This window comes from Dermatophagoides pteronyssinus, unplaced genomic scaffold, assembly GCF_027571235.1.
Source record: "Dermatophagoides pteronyssinus isolate colony J.1.1.1.1 unplaced genomic scaffold, Derpt_VIB-CSIC_2022.12 sq0043, whole genome shotgun sequence".
NCBI lineage: Eukaryota > Metazoa > Arthropoda > Arachnida > Sarcoptiformes > Pyroglyphidae > Dermatophagoides > Dermatophagoides pteronyssinus.
Window position 1 is genome coordinate 108,568 of NW_027461566.1, and position 13,040 is coordinate 121,607.

At 28.8% G+C, this 13,040-nt stretch overlaps 3 protein-coding genes across 3 annotated transcripts; all 3 read right to left on the reverse strand.

Annotated features, from left to right (window-relative positions):
- Positions 1–568: 568 nt before the first annotated feature.
- On the reverse strand, positions 569–1,662 carry LOC113790484 (uncharacterized). The gene is made up of 2 exons (XM_027340159.2): positions 1,355–1,662; positions 569–1,285 (listed from the first exon to the last, which is right to left on the reverse strand). Exons 1-2 carry the CDS (start codon positions 1,562–1,564, stop codon positions 1,016–1,018), a joined length of 480 nt encoding a protein of 159 aa, XP_027195960.2. The 5' UTR covers positions 1,565–1,662; the 3' UTR covers positions 569–1,015.
- Positions 1,663–3,001: 1,339 nt separating this feature from the next.
- On the reverse strand, positions 3,002–4,656 carry LOC113790486 (uncharacterized). Its single transcript, XM_027340161.2, has 3 exons — positions 4,389–4,656; positions 4,205–4,290; positions 3,002–4,105 (listed from the first exon to the last, which is right to left on the reverse strand). Exons 1-3 carry the CDS (start codon positions 4,551–4,553, stop codon positions 3,985–3,987), a joined length of 372 nt encoding a protein of 123 aa, XP_027195962.1. The 5' UTR covers positions 4,554–4,656; the 3' UTR covers positions 3,002–3,984.
- Positions 4,657–8,778: 4,122 nt separating this feature from the next.
- On the reverse strand, positions 8,779–12,452 carry LOC113790490 (transcriptional regulator ATRX homolog). The gene is made up of 4 exons (XM_027340164.2): positions 12,289–12,452; positions 11,882–12,215; positions 11,257–11,814; positions 8,779–11,196 (listed from the first exon to the last, which is right to left on the reverse strand). Exons 1-4 carry the CDS (start codon positions 12,450–12,452, stop codon positions 8,845–8,847), a joined length of 3,408 nt encoding a protein of 1,135 aa, XP_027195965.2. The 3' UTR covers positions 8,779–8,844.
- Positions 12,453–13,040: the final 588 nt, after the last annotated feature.

The window sequence follows — 13,040 nt, forward strand, 5'->3', positions numbered from 1 at the left end:
AAAATTTCATCTTTTAATGAAAATTTTCAACGAAGATTTTAGCCCTGTTAAAATCCATATGGATTTAATATTTCGTTCTGAACATATCGTCGTGTTTGAATGAATGAATTATATAGTTACCATAATGATGATAATGATCATTATCATCATCAAGGAAGTTTTTTTTCACAACGATGTTTTCACACACACACGCATACAATTGCATATTTCACTGCACTTGGACGTGAAATAAGTATTCCCCAATGAAGCTATGATATTTGCTAATCCCACACACAAACACTTTAAAGTTTCATTCCATTTCGCAACATAATTGGTTAATTTTTTTCAAAAAAAAAAAAAAAAAAAATTATCATCGTGGTCATCATCTTCTTCATGACTTGCATTAATTAGCAAAAAAATTTTCTTTCTTCCTTTGCTTAAATAAATGGATAATGGTAGAAAATCTTAACCGCAAAATCAATGGATATGTTTATGATGAGGATGAGGATGGTGGTGATGGTGAAAAACTTTCATTTTTAAGCATTTAAAGCGGAAATAAACGAAATGAAAACGTGACAGGTTGTTGCTGTTGCCGTTGAAAGTGTTAATTTATTAAATTTTTTTTAAAGAAAAAAGAAAAATAAAAAATCAATGAAAACAAAAATTATTTACAACAAAAATTGATTTTGAAAAACAACAAAAGAAATAAAAGTTTCAAAAAATTTTATAAATAAAAAAAAGATGAAAAAATAATGAAAAAATAATGGATCGATTAGAATTGGGTTAATGGGTTTGGTGTGGTTTGATTTGTGATTCATGCATGAATCCAAAATCTGATTAGAATGTTGATTAGTGTATCGGGTTACAGTGAAAATTGATGAAAAAATAATTTAAAAAATTAGTAAAATAATGATATGATGAGTTAATATCAAATAATTTAGATGATAATAATGATGATGAGGTTGATGATGACCAGGAACAGATTACCATTTTTGTATGTCCAGAATTTGTTTCGTTTCATTTTCATTTCATTTCATTAATAATAATAACTTTGATAATTATTTGTTACAGTTAAAATTGGTGTTTGATAATAATATCGTGGTGATTGATTTGATGATTGATATTGTTGATCTTGATATTGTTGATTTAATTGCGAAGAATAAGTTTTACTATTATAATATGGATATGTTGCATATGATAAATACGATGATGATGGTTGATATGATGGCGTTGGTGGTGGTTTTACATAAACAGGTATCGGTATCTTTACCGGAACATATTTTTTTTCAACAACATTTACCGGAAACTTTTTCAACAAAAAAAATGAAAATTTCAATTAGAAATTCAAAGCAAGTTGAATTATTATTTGACTTACCGGATAGAATACACGACGCCAAATAGTAATCGGTTGACGTGTAAGACTTTGTCCTAAACGAAATGCTTGCATTTCAGCTAATGGTCCAGCATAATTTGGTTGAATTTTTTCCATTATTAATATTAATATTAACATTGTCATGGCCAAGGTTATTGTGGTTGTTGATGATGATAATTGTTTGGTGGTTAATCTTAACCGATTTGGATTCATTTTTAAACGGGTATTCCTTCAACGAAAACAAACAAACAAACAAAAAACACAAATTGAAAAAAAGTCAAAAAGAAAACTTTAAAAGCAATCGATGAATGATGAACATCAAACAAAATGAAGATGATTGAAGAACGATAACATTTCCTTTAACATCCAGGATTTTTGAAACATCATTTTTCTTCTTCTTCGATCGACATTCCCGCGTGACATAAGTCGAGTTTCTCTTTTTTTTCTTATTTTTTCCATTAAACGGTTATCATCGTATATCGTATATCGTATAGGTTATGTATATATGAAAAAGGGGAAAGCCCGACATACGGACACACATACATAGGTAAATATAATGATGATGATGTTTGAGAAACAACAAAAATCATCATCATCATCATTCAATGGCCAAAAAAAAAATCTTAATAAGGATAATGTCGGATATCACATTTATGCAGAAAATGACTAAATATTATGATAAAAGAAGATTGATGAAAATGACGGAAATCTCATTAATCTATTTCAATCATTCATTCACTAGTTAGTTAGTTAGTTAGTTAGTTTTTTGTTTTCTCACATCCTTTTCTTCATCATCCTTTGTTGAAACAAACAAACAAACGATCAAAGCTTTAGCATCTTCTTGGAATATATTTGACTATTCACTTTGTTACTTCTGCTTCTGTCGTTGATTAATTACATTCGTTACAAATACAATTGTTTCGAGTGAAATCTAGATTAATTTGTAAAATTTCCGGTGTTTCAGGTCCCTATAGGATTACAGGTGGTTAATGATTGTCTTTGTCATTTTTCTTGACATCAACCTTCAATCATTTGAATGAAAAATGATGAAAAATGATAATCGTTTTCAAACGCCATCTGTATTCGAAAACAATGTATCATTTTTGTTTTTTTTATGTTTGTTTGAAAATTTCCTGAACCTAAACCACCACCAATGGATTGGAATCATTTTTTGTTTTGCAAAAAAAACAATGATCAATGATTGTTGTCCGAAAAGTTCGTTCCGTTTTTATGTCGAAAACTTTTTTTGCTTTACCCGAAATGAAACGAAAATTTCCAAAACGGAAAAAATTATTCATCGTAATCATCATTATTACGGAAATTTATTCAATTTATGAAGAAATGAAAAACGACGATGATGATTTCATCCTCAATTTAATGAATTTTGATCTCGAAAAGAAAAACATTCATTTTACAAATTGAGTTTAATGTTTGGGCACATGAAGAAAATTTCCCGGAAATTTAATGTAAATGATTACGGATTAATTTTGCTTATGCTTATGCTTATGGTCGATTGCATTTTGTTGAAATATTTCACCGATCTTTTTCAACATCAACATTAACAATAACAAATTTTTTTTCCTTTTATTAATGATGTAATAAATTTCTTTATTTTGAATTTTAAAATGAAAGAAAAAAATTCGCTCAAGATTCATTTAAAGGAGGATTTATCAAGGAAGAAGAAGATTTATATGTAAATAAGGTGGGATACATGGGACATACATTATTATAATTTGCCTAATAACTACATATGATAATTGGAGGTGGAAGGTGAAGGTGATGTGATGGTGGTGGAAAAAGAGGGGGAAAATTGGGGGGAGTGACAATGGTAAATATATTATGGTACATTATATTGGACTAAATTGTAAAGGGATTTTGGACACATTTGGATATTGGATGCATGTAAAACACACAAACAATAAACTAATGGTTTCCATTTTGGGGGGAATTGGGGGGTTTGATGGGGAAGAGAGAAATGATGGAATTGTTGTGAACCAGTCAATGACTAATGACTATGTTTCAGGTAAAGGGATATTATTCGGTGCAAATGGGAGGGGGGAATCAAGGAAGAAATCATTGTAGTGGATCTAAGCAAATCAAGAAATATATAACCATAAGAGAGAGAGAGAGAGGTAATTGATGAAAGGTTGAGGATCAAAGATATTGGATAACAGAATTATGGTATGGAATTGGGACAATAAAGGGGAATTTGCAGTATCGGTGGTTGTTGGAGGGATTGATTGTGAGACCAAATCAAAATCAAAAACAAAGCAAAGCAAATGAATCGATTCGGAAATTTGTTGAGGAAAATGTGTGTGAGTGTGGGGGGAAGGAGGGGAAAAGAGCGAATTGATCAATTCAAAATTCTTACACATTTAACATCATTATTATGATCACTGCTGATCAACAGGTCAGTGATGAAGATAATGTTTGAAATGCATTTTTGTGTATGTATGTATGGCAACGATATGATGATTATATATTTATATGAGACAAAAAAAAAAAGGGTTGAGATGATATATATGGATGGATGGATGGATGTATTGATGAATGGATGGATGGTAGGCTGGTTTGATTGATTCGATGCTAATTAACCAATGTAATTAATTAAAGGGATTTTATGTTGTTGTTGTTTAATAACCGGCTTCATAGCCACCACCACCACCACCGCTATAACCTTGATCACCACCACCATATTCGCCACCATAACCGCCACCACCACCATAAGATCCACCACTATAACCTTTATCAACGCTAAAAAGAAAGAAGGGTAGAAGAAAAAAGAAGAAAATCGATTGATAACGGAAAAGAATTTCTTCACAATTTTTGTATGGCAAACAAAAAAAAACTTACTAGATTGGTTCGGGTTTTGGATGAACATAGTATGGAATTGGTTTCTTGTATGGAACATATTTTTTATGTTCAACTTTCATTGGAATCTAAACGAAGATAGAAAGAAAAGTATAAAATGGTTGAAATGATTGGTAGTGGAAAATTGAAAACATCTCAGCAAACAAAAAAAAAAAAAAAAACATACAGGAAGTGGAAGTGGTAATGGCAACATTTTTGGTCGTTTAGCCAATGCAGCACCCAATAACATAGCGGCAATCATTTTGTTAGCGGCAATCATTTCAATAAAAAATGTTGAAACAAATAAACCTAAAAAGGTAAATAATAAAATTGATTGAGTATTGAATTTCATTTTTGATTTTTGATTGATGATTTTTCAAATGATGAAACAATTTCCAAATGAACAAGAACAAAACAGAAAAACAAGAAAACAAAAAAAACACTAAATGATCAGATCAGATGATGATGATTGTTGGTGAATGTGATTCAAATGTTGATTATTGGACACATTTTTATACTATATCGTGTCTATCATATTTTTGTTAACATTATCCTTTTTGGTGAAGAAACAGAAAATCATTTTTGAAAAAAGAGAACTATGAAGATTTGAGAAAACAAAAATGCTAAATGATTACAAGAAGAAAGAAACGAAATTAGACAACAACATATATCATATCGTAAAATTATTAAAGATGTTGTTGTGGAAAAGTAGAAACACGTGTTTTTTCTTTCTGACTTTCTTTCTTTCCAAACAAACTTGTATTATATCAAATATCAATACCTGTTTGTTTTTTTTTCTATTTTTTTTTTTCGTTGATGGTATGTGCAACAAGTTTATGTAATTCGTTTTTTTTTCTTTCCGATTCAATAATAATAATTCGGGAATGATGACTGGGTCAATCTTTGTTGTTGTTGATGATGATGATTTAATGGGATAATTTTTTGCACTTGCACCTGTATATATATAATATTGATTAATTCAAAGCAAAATCAACAACAGGTATTGTTTTTTTTTATTTGAAAAACAGGGAAAAACTGTATCATATCCTTATTTGATTGAGCAAAAAAAAAACTATCAAACTAATCATCATCGATCTACCTATCTGGCCAGCAGCTATTCAGTGATCAAATGGTTTTTTCAATTTTTTCAATTTTTGACAGCCTAATTCAATCTGATGGATAACTATATCAACAGATTAATTATCCGTAGATATATAATTTGCATAAATGGATTTAATCAACTGGGAAAAAAAATGTTTGTTTGTTGTCGTTTTGTTTTGTTTTCATTGTTATTGAAATCAAAACAAACAAAAAAAAACATTTTACAATAACCATTATCATCATCGTTAGCATCCTTATCATCGAAAATCCATAGAATCAAGTGAAAAAAAATTTTTTAATCACCAAATGGACAATAACGGAAATAATAATAATAATAACAACCTTATCATAGGTTAAACACACATCTAATCAAGCAAGCAGGGGAGAAAGCAAGCAAGGGGAGAAAACAAGAAGGGGAAAAAACAGGGAGGAAAAAAATTTAAAACGGAAAAAAAATGTTATGCATAAATGCAACAATTAGCCATTGGCTATTTCAACATGCATTTTATTTTACTTGTATATGATGTGTGTGTCCGGATTGTGTAGTTTAAATCAATTCGGATGCGATGAAATTTTTTTTTCTTTCTTTCTTTTTCAATCCGAGCTACTACAATTTTGTTATTACTTTTTTTTCATTTCAAAATTAATTTCATCATCATCATCATCATCATCAAAATGATATAATAACCGATCAATTGATTCGGTCAAATGAGGGCAATGAAGAAAAAAAAATAGGAAACGCCTGTCGTCGTTGCTGTCGAAATAGAAAATAAAAGTGGAAAAAAGAAAAAAAATTACACACAACTTTGATACAAGAAAGTGTGTGTGTATGGTGGTTGATAATGATAATTATCAGCTAGCCACCGACACAACAACATCTGTAATCAAAAACATTATCTAATTATATTGCCAACAACTTTGGAAGGGGGGAGGGGGAAAAGAGATTTTCAGCGAAAAAAAAATTAAATAAGATCTCCGGGTATAAATCATCAAAAATGAAACGAAAAAAAAATGTGATGAAATTTCGTTTTTTCTTCGTTTTTCTCCAAAAAAAAGCGGATATGTAAATTAAACCAATCAGATTTTATTACGAAAAATTCATTTAAAACCACCAGGGGAAAAACAAATCTGACCAAAGGTCAAACATTGTCATTTTTGTTGTTTTTTTCATTTTATAATTATGTTTATGCAAATTTTCTTGTAAATTAGATCAAAAAAATTGAAAATATGCCGGATGTTTGCTGTTGTTGTTGTTGAAGAATCTTGTTTTTTGCAAAAAACAAAACAAAAAAACGAACAACCAAAGTCGAAATAGTTAATAATTGGTTAAATCATGATCAATAGCCCTTTGGGCATTTTTGATTTTTGATCGGATATTTGAATCGGATGTCTGCTGTTGTTGTTGTTGTTTGTAACATAAAATGTAATGTGTGTGTGGCGAGATTCAATAAAGATATTTATGAAAACGATGAAAAGGAAGGACAAATGTTTGTGACAAAAGGTCATTTCCTATTAGTGATAACCGAGAGCGAAAGAGAGAGAGAGAGAAAAGATAGTTGTATCCCACACACACACCTGATATTTTCCGTTGCAGATGCTTGTGCACAGCAAAACACACACACATTTTCTTCGGGCTATAATAATGATTTCTTTTTTTTTGCAAAGAAAAAACATTTGTAGATTTTATCATTAATTTTTTTTTGCATCATTTACACACACCTGGAATATCAGAAAAATGGCAACATTTTTTTTTTTGATTTCTCAGCGGAAAAACAACAGCAGCATTTTTTTTCATCAGTTTCAATCGATCAATGATGATTGATTTTTTACACAATTAATCAGGTATGATCATCGATTCGATTCGATTCGATTCGATGATGATGATAATGGTTTTTGACAATTAACAAAGCAGAAACAAAGAAGAAAATCTAAGGTGGAACAAACATTTTTCAAAATGAAAAATTTTCGTAGAAAAATGAATGAATGATTGTCGATTGTTGATTGGTTAATATGATAATCGATCGAATGATCGATTTCAATCGGTATTTTTTATTGATTTATTTAGGTGTATATTTTGGTTTGATTTTTGACAATGATTGATTTTGTTTTTTAAAGGTTTTTAAAGGTTTTTTTTGTTGTTGTTGGTTTTCTTCTTCTAAAAATCCAATTCTCCATGACTTTTTATTGATTTTTTCAATATACTACGTAATTCATTTAATGAATCGATTGTAGGTGATTTTAAAAATGGTAATTGTTGTTCTTTTGTACATGATAATAAATCAATTGTTGCCGGTGGTGCACGATCTAATGCTGATTTTGGTGAATAAATTATTTTCAAATTAAGACTTTTATGTTGTTCTGGTTGTCCTGGTTGTTCTGGTGGTGGTTGTGGAAAATGATTCTTATCAAACGTTTCATGAAATCGTAAACTTTCAATTTTGGTTGTTATTTTTTTATCAGGTTTCAATGAATAACGACGTTTGGTTGACATGAAAAAATCAATAATTGCTGATTTTACTTTATTCGATATTGATGGTGGTTTTTTTCTTATAATAATATTTTGTTGTTGTTTTAGTTTTAGTTTTTGTTGTGATTTTTCTAATTGTTCTAAATAATCTTTTTGTTGTTGTTTTAATTGTTTACGTTTTTGTTGTTGTTGTTGTTGTTGTTGAAAATATTCTTGTTGTTGTTCACTATTTAAACTATCTGATAATGTTTTTTCCAATGGTTCGGTTGTTATTGTTTCGGTTTGTTGTTGTTGTTGTTGACAAGCTCTTTCTAATATTTTATCCAATGAATCTTTTTGTTTTAATTTCTTTTTTATTCGATCATCATCATCATTATCAAAATATGATAATGAATCAGAAATTTCCATCATCATTGGTTTATTTGTTGTTGATGTCGATGTCGATGTTGTTGTTCTTGTTTCAATTAATTGATGTGGTATTGTCCACATTAATTTGGTTGGTATACGTTTAGCTTTTAAATCATCCATACGACTATATTTATTATTTATAATTTTATTTTTATTACCACCACCACCACTCATACCTGGTTTTGGTGCTCGTTGTATATTAACATTATCAACAGGTATTAAACATGAACGAAAAAATTGCCAACAACAATAAAACCAAGCAAATAATATTATTATTCCCAATAATAATATTGTTGCTGTTGCACCTATCGTTAAAAATGGATCTTTTTCAAAATTTTCCATCCATTTTTTATATAAACCTTTTGTCCAATCAATAAAATCATCAAAATCATTTGTTGTTGTTGTTGTTGTTGTTGCGGTTGCCATTCTTCGTCGTCGTCGTATTCGTTATTGTCAAATCAAATCAAATCAAATTCAAATTCATCGAATTCAACCCTTATTTAGCATTAAATTTTTCATTATTTATTTACAAAAAAAAACTTTCGAATTAAGAATTTTTTATTGAATTTTAATTTTATTGAATTTTTCAAAAAAAAAAAAAAAAATAATAATAATTACATCAAAGCAAAAAAAAAACAAAAAACCAAAAATTAACGAAAACAATCAATCAATACAATAATGAACGATAATCATCTGGATCTTGAAATTCCTCATCATCATCATCATTATCATTGTAATCATGTTGTTGTTGTGTTGATCGTATTTCATTTGTATTACCATGACGATTTTGTTCCCAATCAATCCATGCTTGTTGTTTTTCAGCTTCACTCAATTCTTCTTCCGGTCGATTTTGTAATAATGAATCATGTTCATAATAAAGTAATATATGTTGTGAATATTTTCTTACTAAACTAGCAAGTAAATCATCTTTTGGTACTGGTAATGTTTGTCTTGTTATTGGTCTTCGCATAAATGTATATAATTCTTCTAATTGTCTTGATGTAAAATAACGACGTATTTGTTTTTCGTCTACAACACGTTTTGATATGGATAATTTGGATACTTGTCGTTGATATATACGATTTTCCATTGTACCATAACCAGCTAAACGATAAATAAAACATGGTTTATGTTGACCATAACGAAATATACGAAAAATAGCCTGTGTATCATTTGCTGGATTCCATGAACAATCAAAAATAATACAACGATTTGCTCCAACTAGATTAATACCAATACCACCGGAACGTGTTGATAATAACAATAATCTTGCTTTTCTATTTGATTCATCATTAAATGTTTGTATAATACGATGTCTTGCTTCAACCGTAACATTACCATCAATACGGAAATAATCAACATTACGTATCCAATCAACATTTAAACATTTACTTAACATTAATTCAATCATATTCAGATTAATAAGACTTTGTGAAAATATAATCAATTTATCATTTAGTTTTTGACATTCATCGATTATTGCAAACATAATGATAAATTTTGCTGACAATTCAATACAACGAACATTTTTTTCATCAATAATATTTGTCCACCATTGTTTATTGTTGTTGTTGTTGTTATTGTTGTTTTGAGCAATTTTTCTTTGATTATTATCCTTAATAATGATATTATTTGTTTTGGAAATATCATCATCATAATCATCATTATTACCAATAGTATAATCATTATCCATTGTAACATTATATTGTTTTTCATACATATCAATCAATAATGCCGGATGATTATTTAATAATAATAATATCCAAAAATCTTTGAATAAACATTGTTGTGATTTTTTTGTTATATTATCCAAATAATATTGATAAAGTTTTGATTGTATTTCAGTTAATTGAACATAAACAATATATTCTTGTTTTGGTGGTAAATAAGGAACTAATACTTGATAATCACAACGATGAATAGATGGTTGTAACATTGTATGCAGGACATGTACACGTTTTTTCATAAAATTTACATCAAATTTAGTTGAATCAATATGTTGACCATTTGTTATTGGATTTATAAAACGATTACGAAAATCTTGTATTGTACCTAATAGATTTGGTTTAACAAAATCTACCATTACAAAATATTCGTTTAAATTATTTTGCATTGGTGTTCCAGTCAATATAATACGTCGTAATGTAACAATTTTCGATGCTGCTCGATTTATTTGACTTGATGAATTTCGTAACAAATGTCCTTCATCCATTATGAATACATCCGGTGTTAGAAGACAATTGTTTATAATGGTCATACCATCGGGTAATTCTTCTTCATGAAAACTACGTCCCAATACTAAACGTGTAAATGTACCAATAGTCATTACCAATATACCACCAGTTCGATGCCAATCTTTTAATGTTTCTAAACGTTCTGAAATAGATTTTGAACGTGATAATTCATATCGTGCAACATCAATATAACGACGACATTCATCAAACCATTGTTGTATTTCATCTAGCCAATTTTTATATACATTATATGGTACAATAATCAAAGCTTTACGTATAATTTTTGCTAAATGTTCATTGGTCATAACTGTATGTAAATATGCAATTGCTTGTAATGTTTTACCAAGACCCATTGAATGTGCCAATATACAACCAGTTTGATGAGAATGATTTTGTAAACGATCAACACTTTCAATTGTACAATCAAACATAAATTGTATACCATCTTTTTGATGTGGTTTCATTATTTGAACAAGACCTTCATCAACTTCGACCAAAATTTTTCCATTACGATCATCAATATCTAGGATAAGACGATCATTATTATCGGATATTTTTGATAAAAATTTTTCCAAAAATTTTTTCTTTTCTTTTAAACGTTCACAACGTTCAATATCATCACGAATTGCTTGTTGTGCACGAACATTAAGATCACTGAATCCACGTATTTCACGTATACAATGTCTTGTGTATACATTTGTAGATATAGAACTGTTATCATCATCGTTGTTGAATGATGATTCAACATTATTATTATTCATGTCAGTTTTGTGTAGATTGTTTTGCTGAAAAAGATAGAAATCAAATTAAAAAAATGTAATAAACAAACAACAGTTTATAATTACCGTTGATTTTATTTCCTGACAATCCACATTAACAACTGGTTTTTCATCATCATCATCATCATCATCATCTTGTTTCAATTCTTCAAGCATTTTTTGCATAACATCCATATGTGTACTTTGATCATGATCTTTATTCATTTCTTCATCATTATCTTCATTTTCATTTTCTGTGGATGAATGATCATGACCATCATATGCATAATTATGATCATGTGTAATAATCTTTGGTGGTTTAGGTTGATTAGTATCCTGTTTATTATGAGTAATTTCAGAAATAATTTCAATATCATCATCAGAATCAATATCAGCAAATCTAGATGTTCCCGATGATATTTCATTCACAGTAATCGCTGTTGTTGTTGTTGTCGTCGTCGTAGTCGTTGTTGTTTTTGGTGCAGGTTTCTGTCGTTTGGGAGTGCATTTTTGTTTTTTCTTTGTTCGTTTAGTATTCGATTTTTCGATAGAAATAGGAAATTCAAATGAATTTGTTGTTGGATGATTTTTTACATTAGACACTGATTTTTCCATCACTACATCATCATTATTAGTATCACCATCCTTTAATTCAATCAAAATTAATTTCAATCATTAAATTCAAATTTTTTTTTTTAAATCAATTTTATACCATTTTGACTGTTGATTTTTGTTCCGGGCTATCAATGACAATAATTTCCTTGCTTTCTGTTGATGATGATGGTTGAATAATCGTATTATCATGAGCAGCAGCAGCAGCAGCGGTAGTAACATTTTCATTGATCAACAATTTAGATTGATTAGCTTCGATATGAAGAACTAAATTTTTCTGTAAATTTGTTAAAATTTGTTCAAATTTTTGTCGATTAAATGATCGTGATCGATTATTTTGTTTGACCATATCAAATGATTTGTTAATCAATTCTTTCAATAGATTCATATTTACACCTGTTGATACGGTATTTGTTTGTTGTAATAGATTTTGACTGTTTTTATCGGGAAAAAATAGAATAATAATACAAAAATATTATACTTGTTTGTTTTATAAAATCAAAATACCTTGAATTCATTGTTATGAGCATAACAGGAATTGATGATCCGGATTGTAAAGTTGGATAATTAATTATAACAGGACCTTTTTGTTGTTGTTGTTGAGGCAACTTTACTAAAGCCTTTGGATCGGTAGTATTTGTTATGGTCGATTTTCTTTTTTTATCACCCATAATTTCTTTTTCTTTTTTTGGTTGTTTGTTTGTAATAATTTCGATTTGATTTGAAGCAAAGAAACAAAAAACAGTTTTTTTTCAAGAATGATGAAACAAACATTGATTTTTTATTGGATTGGTGGCGTGCAAATCGAATATTCGATGGCGCGCGCATTTCTTATTACGCGTTTCCGCGTGTGTGTATTAAAATTTTTATTTCGACCCAATAGGGTCGTCGAAAAAATAAAGAGATTTTTCGAAATTTTAAGGAAAAAAAAAATCTTAATTTTTTTATTTATTTATCATGTTTTTATACTTTTTAAACTTTCAAAACGTTTCGATGGTGTTAATAGTAATGATGGATGTTTTGAATGTAGTCTTGCCGTTGGTTTTGTCCTAAGTTTTCGAAGATTTTCGTTAGTTTTATCATGTAAATTAGTCGGTGTCTGTAACAATGGTAATGAAATTTCTGAATCTAAATGATTCATAAATTCATGTTCATCTTTTTGTGATCTACCAATTGTTGTTCTTGTTATTGTATTACTACTACTTTGATCTGGATCACGAAATTTAGTTGATAATTCTTTAACTAATTTACGTTTAATT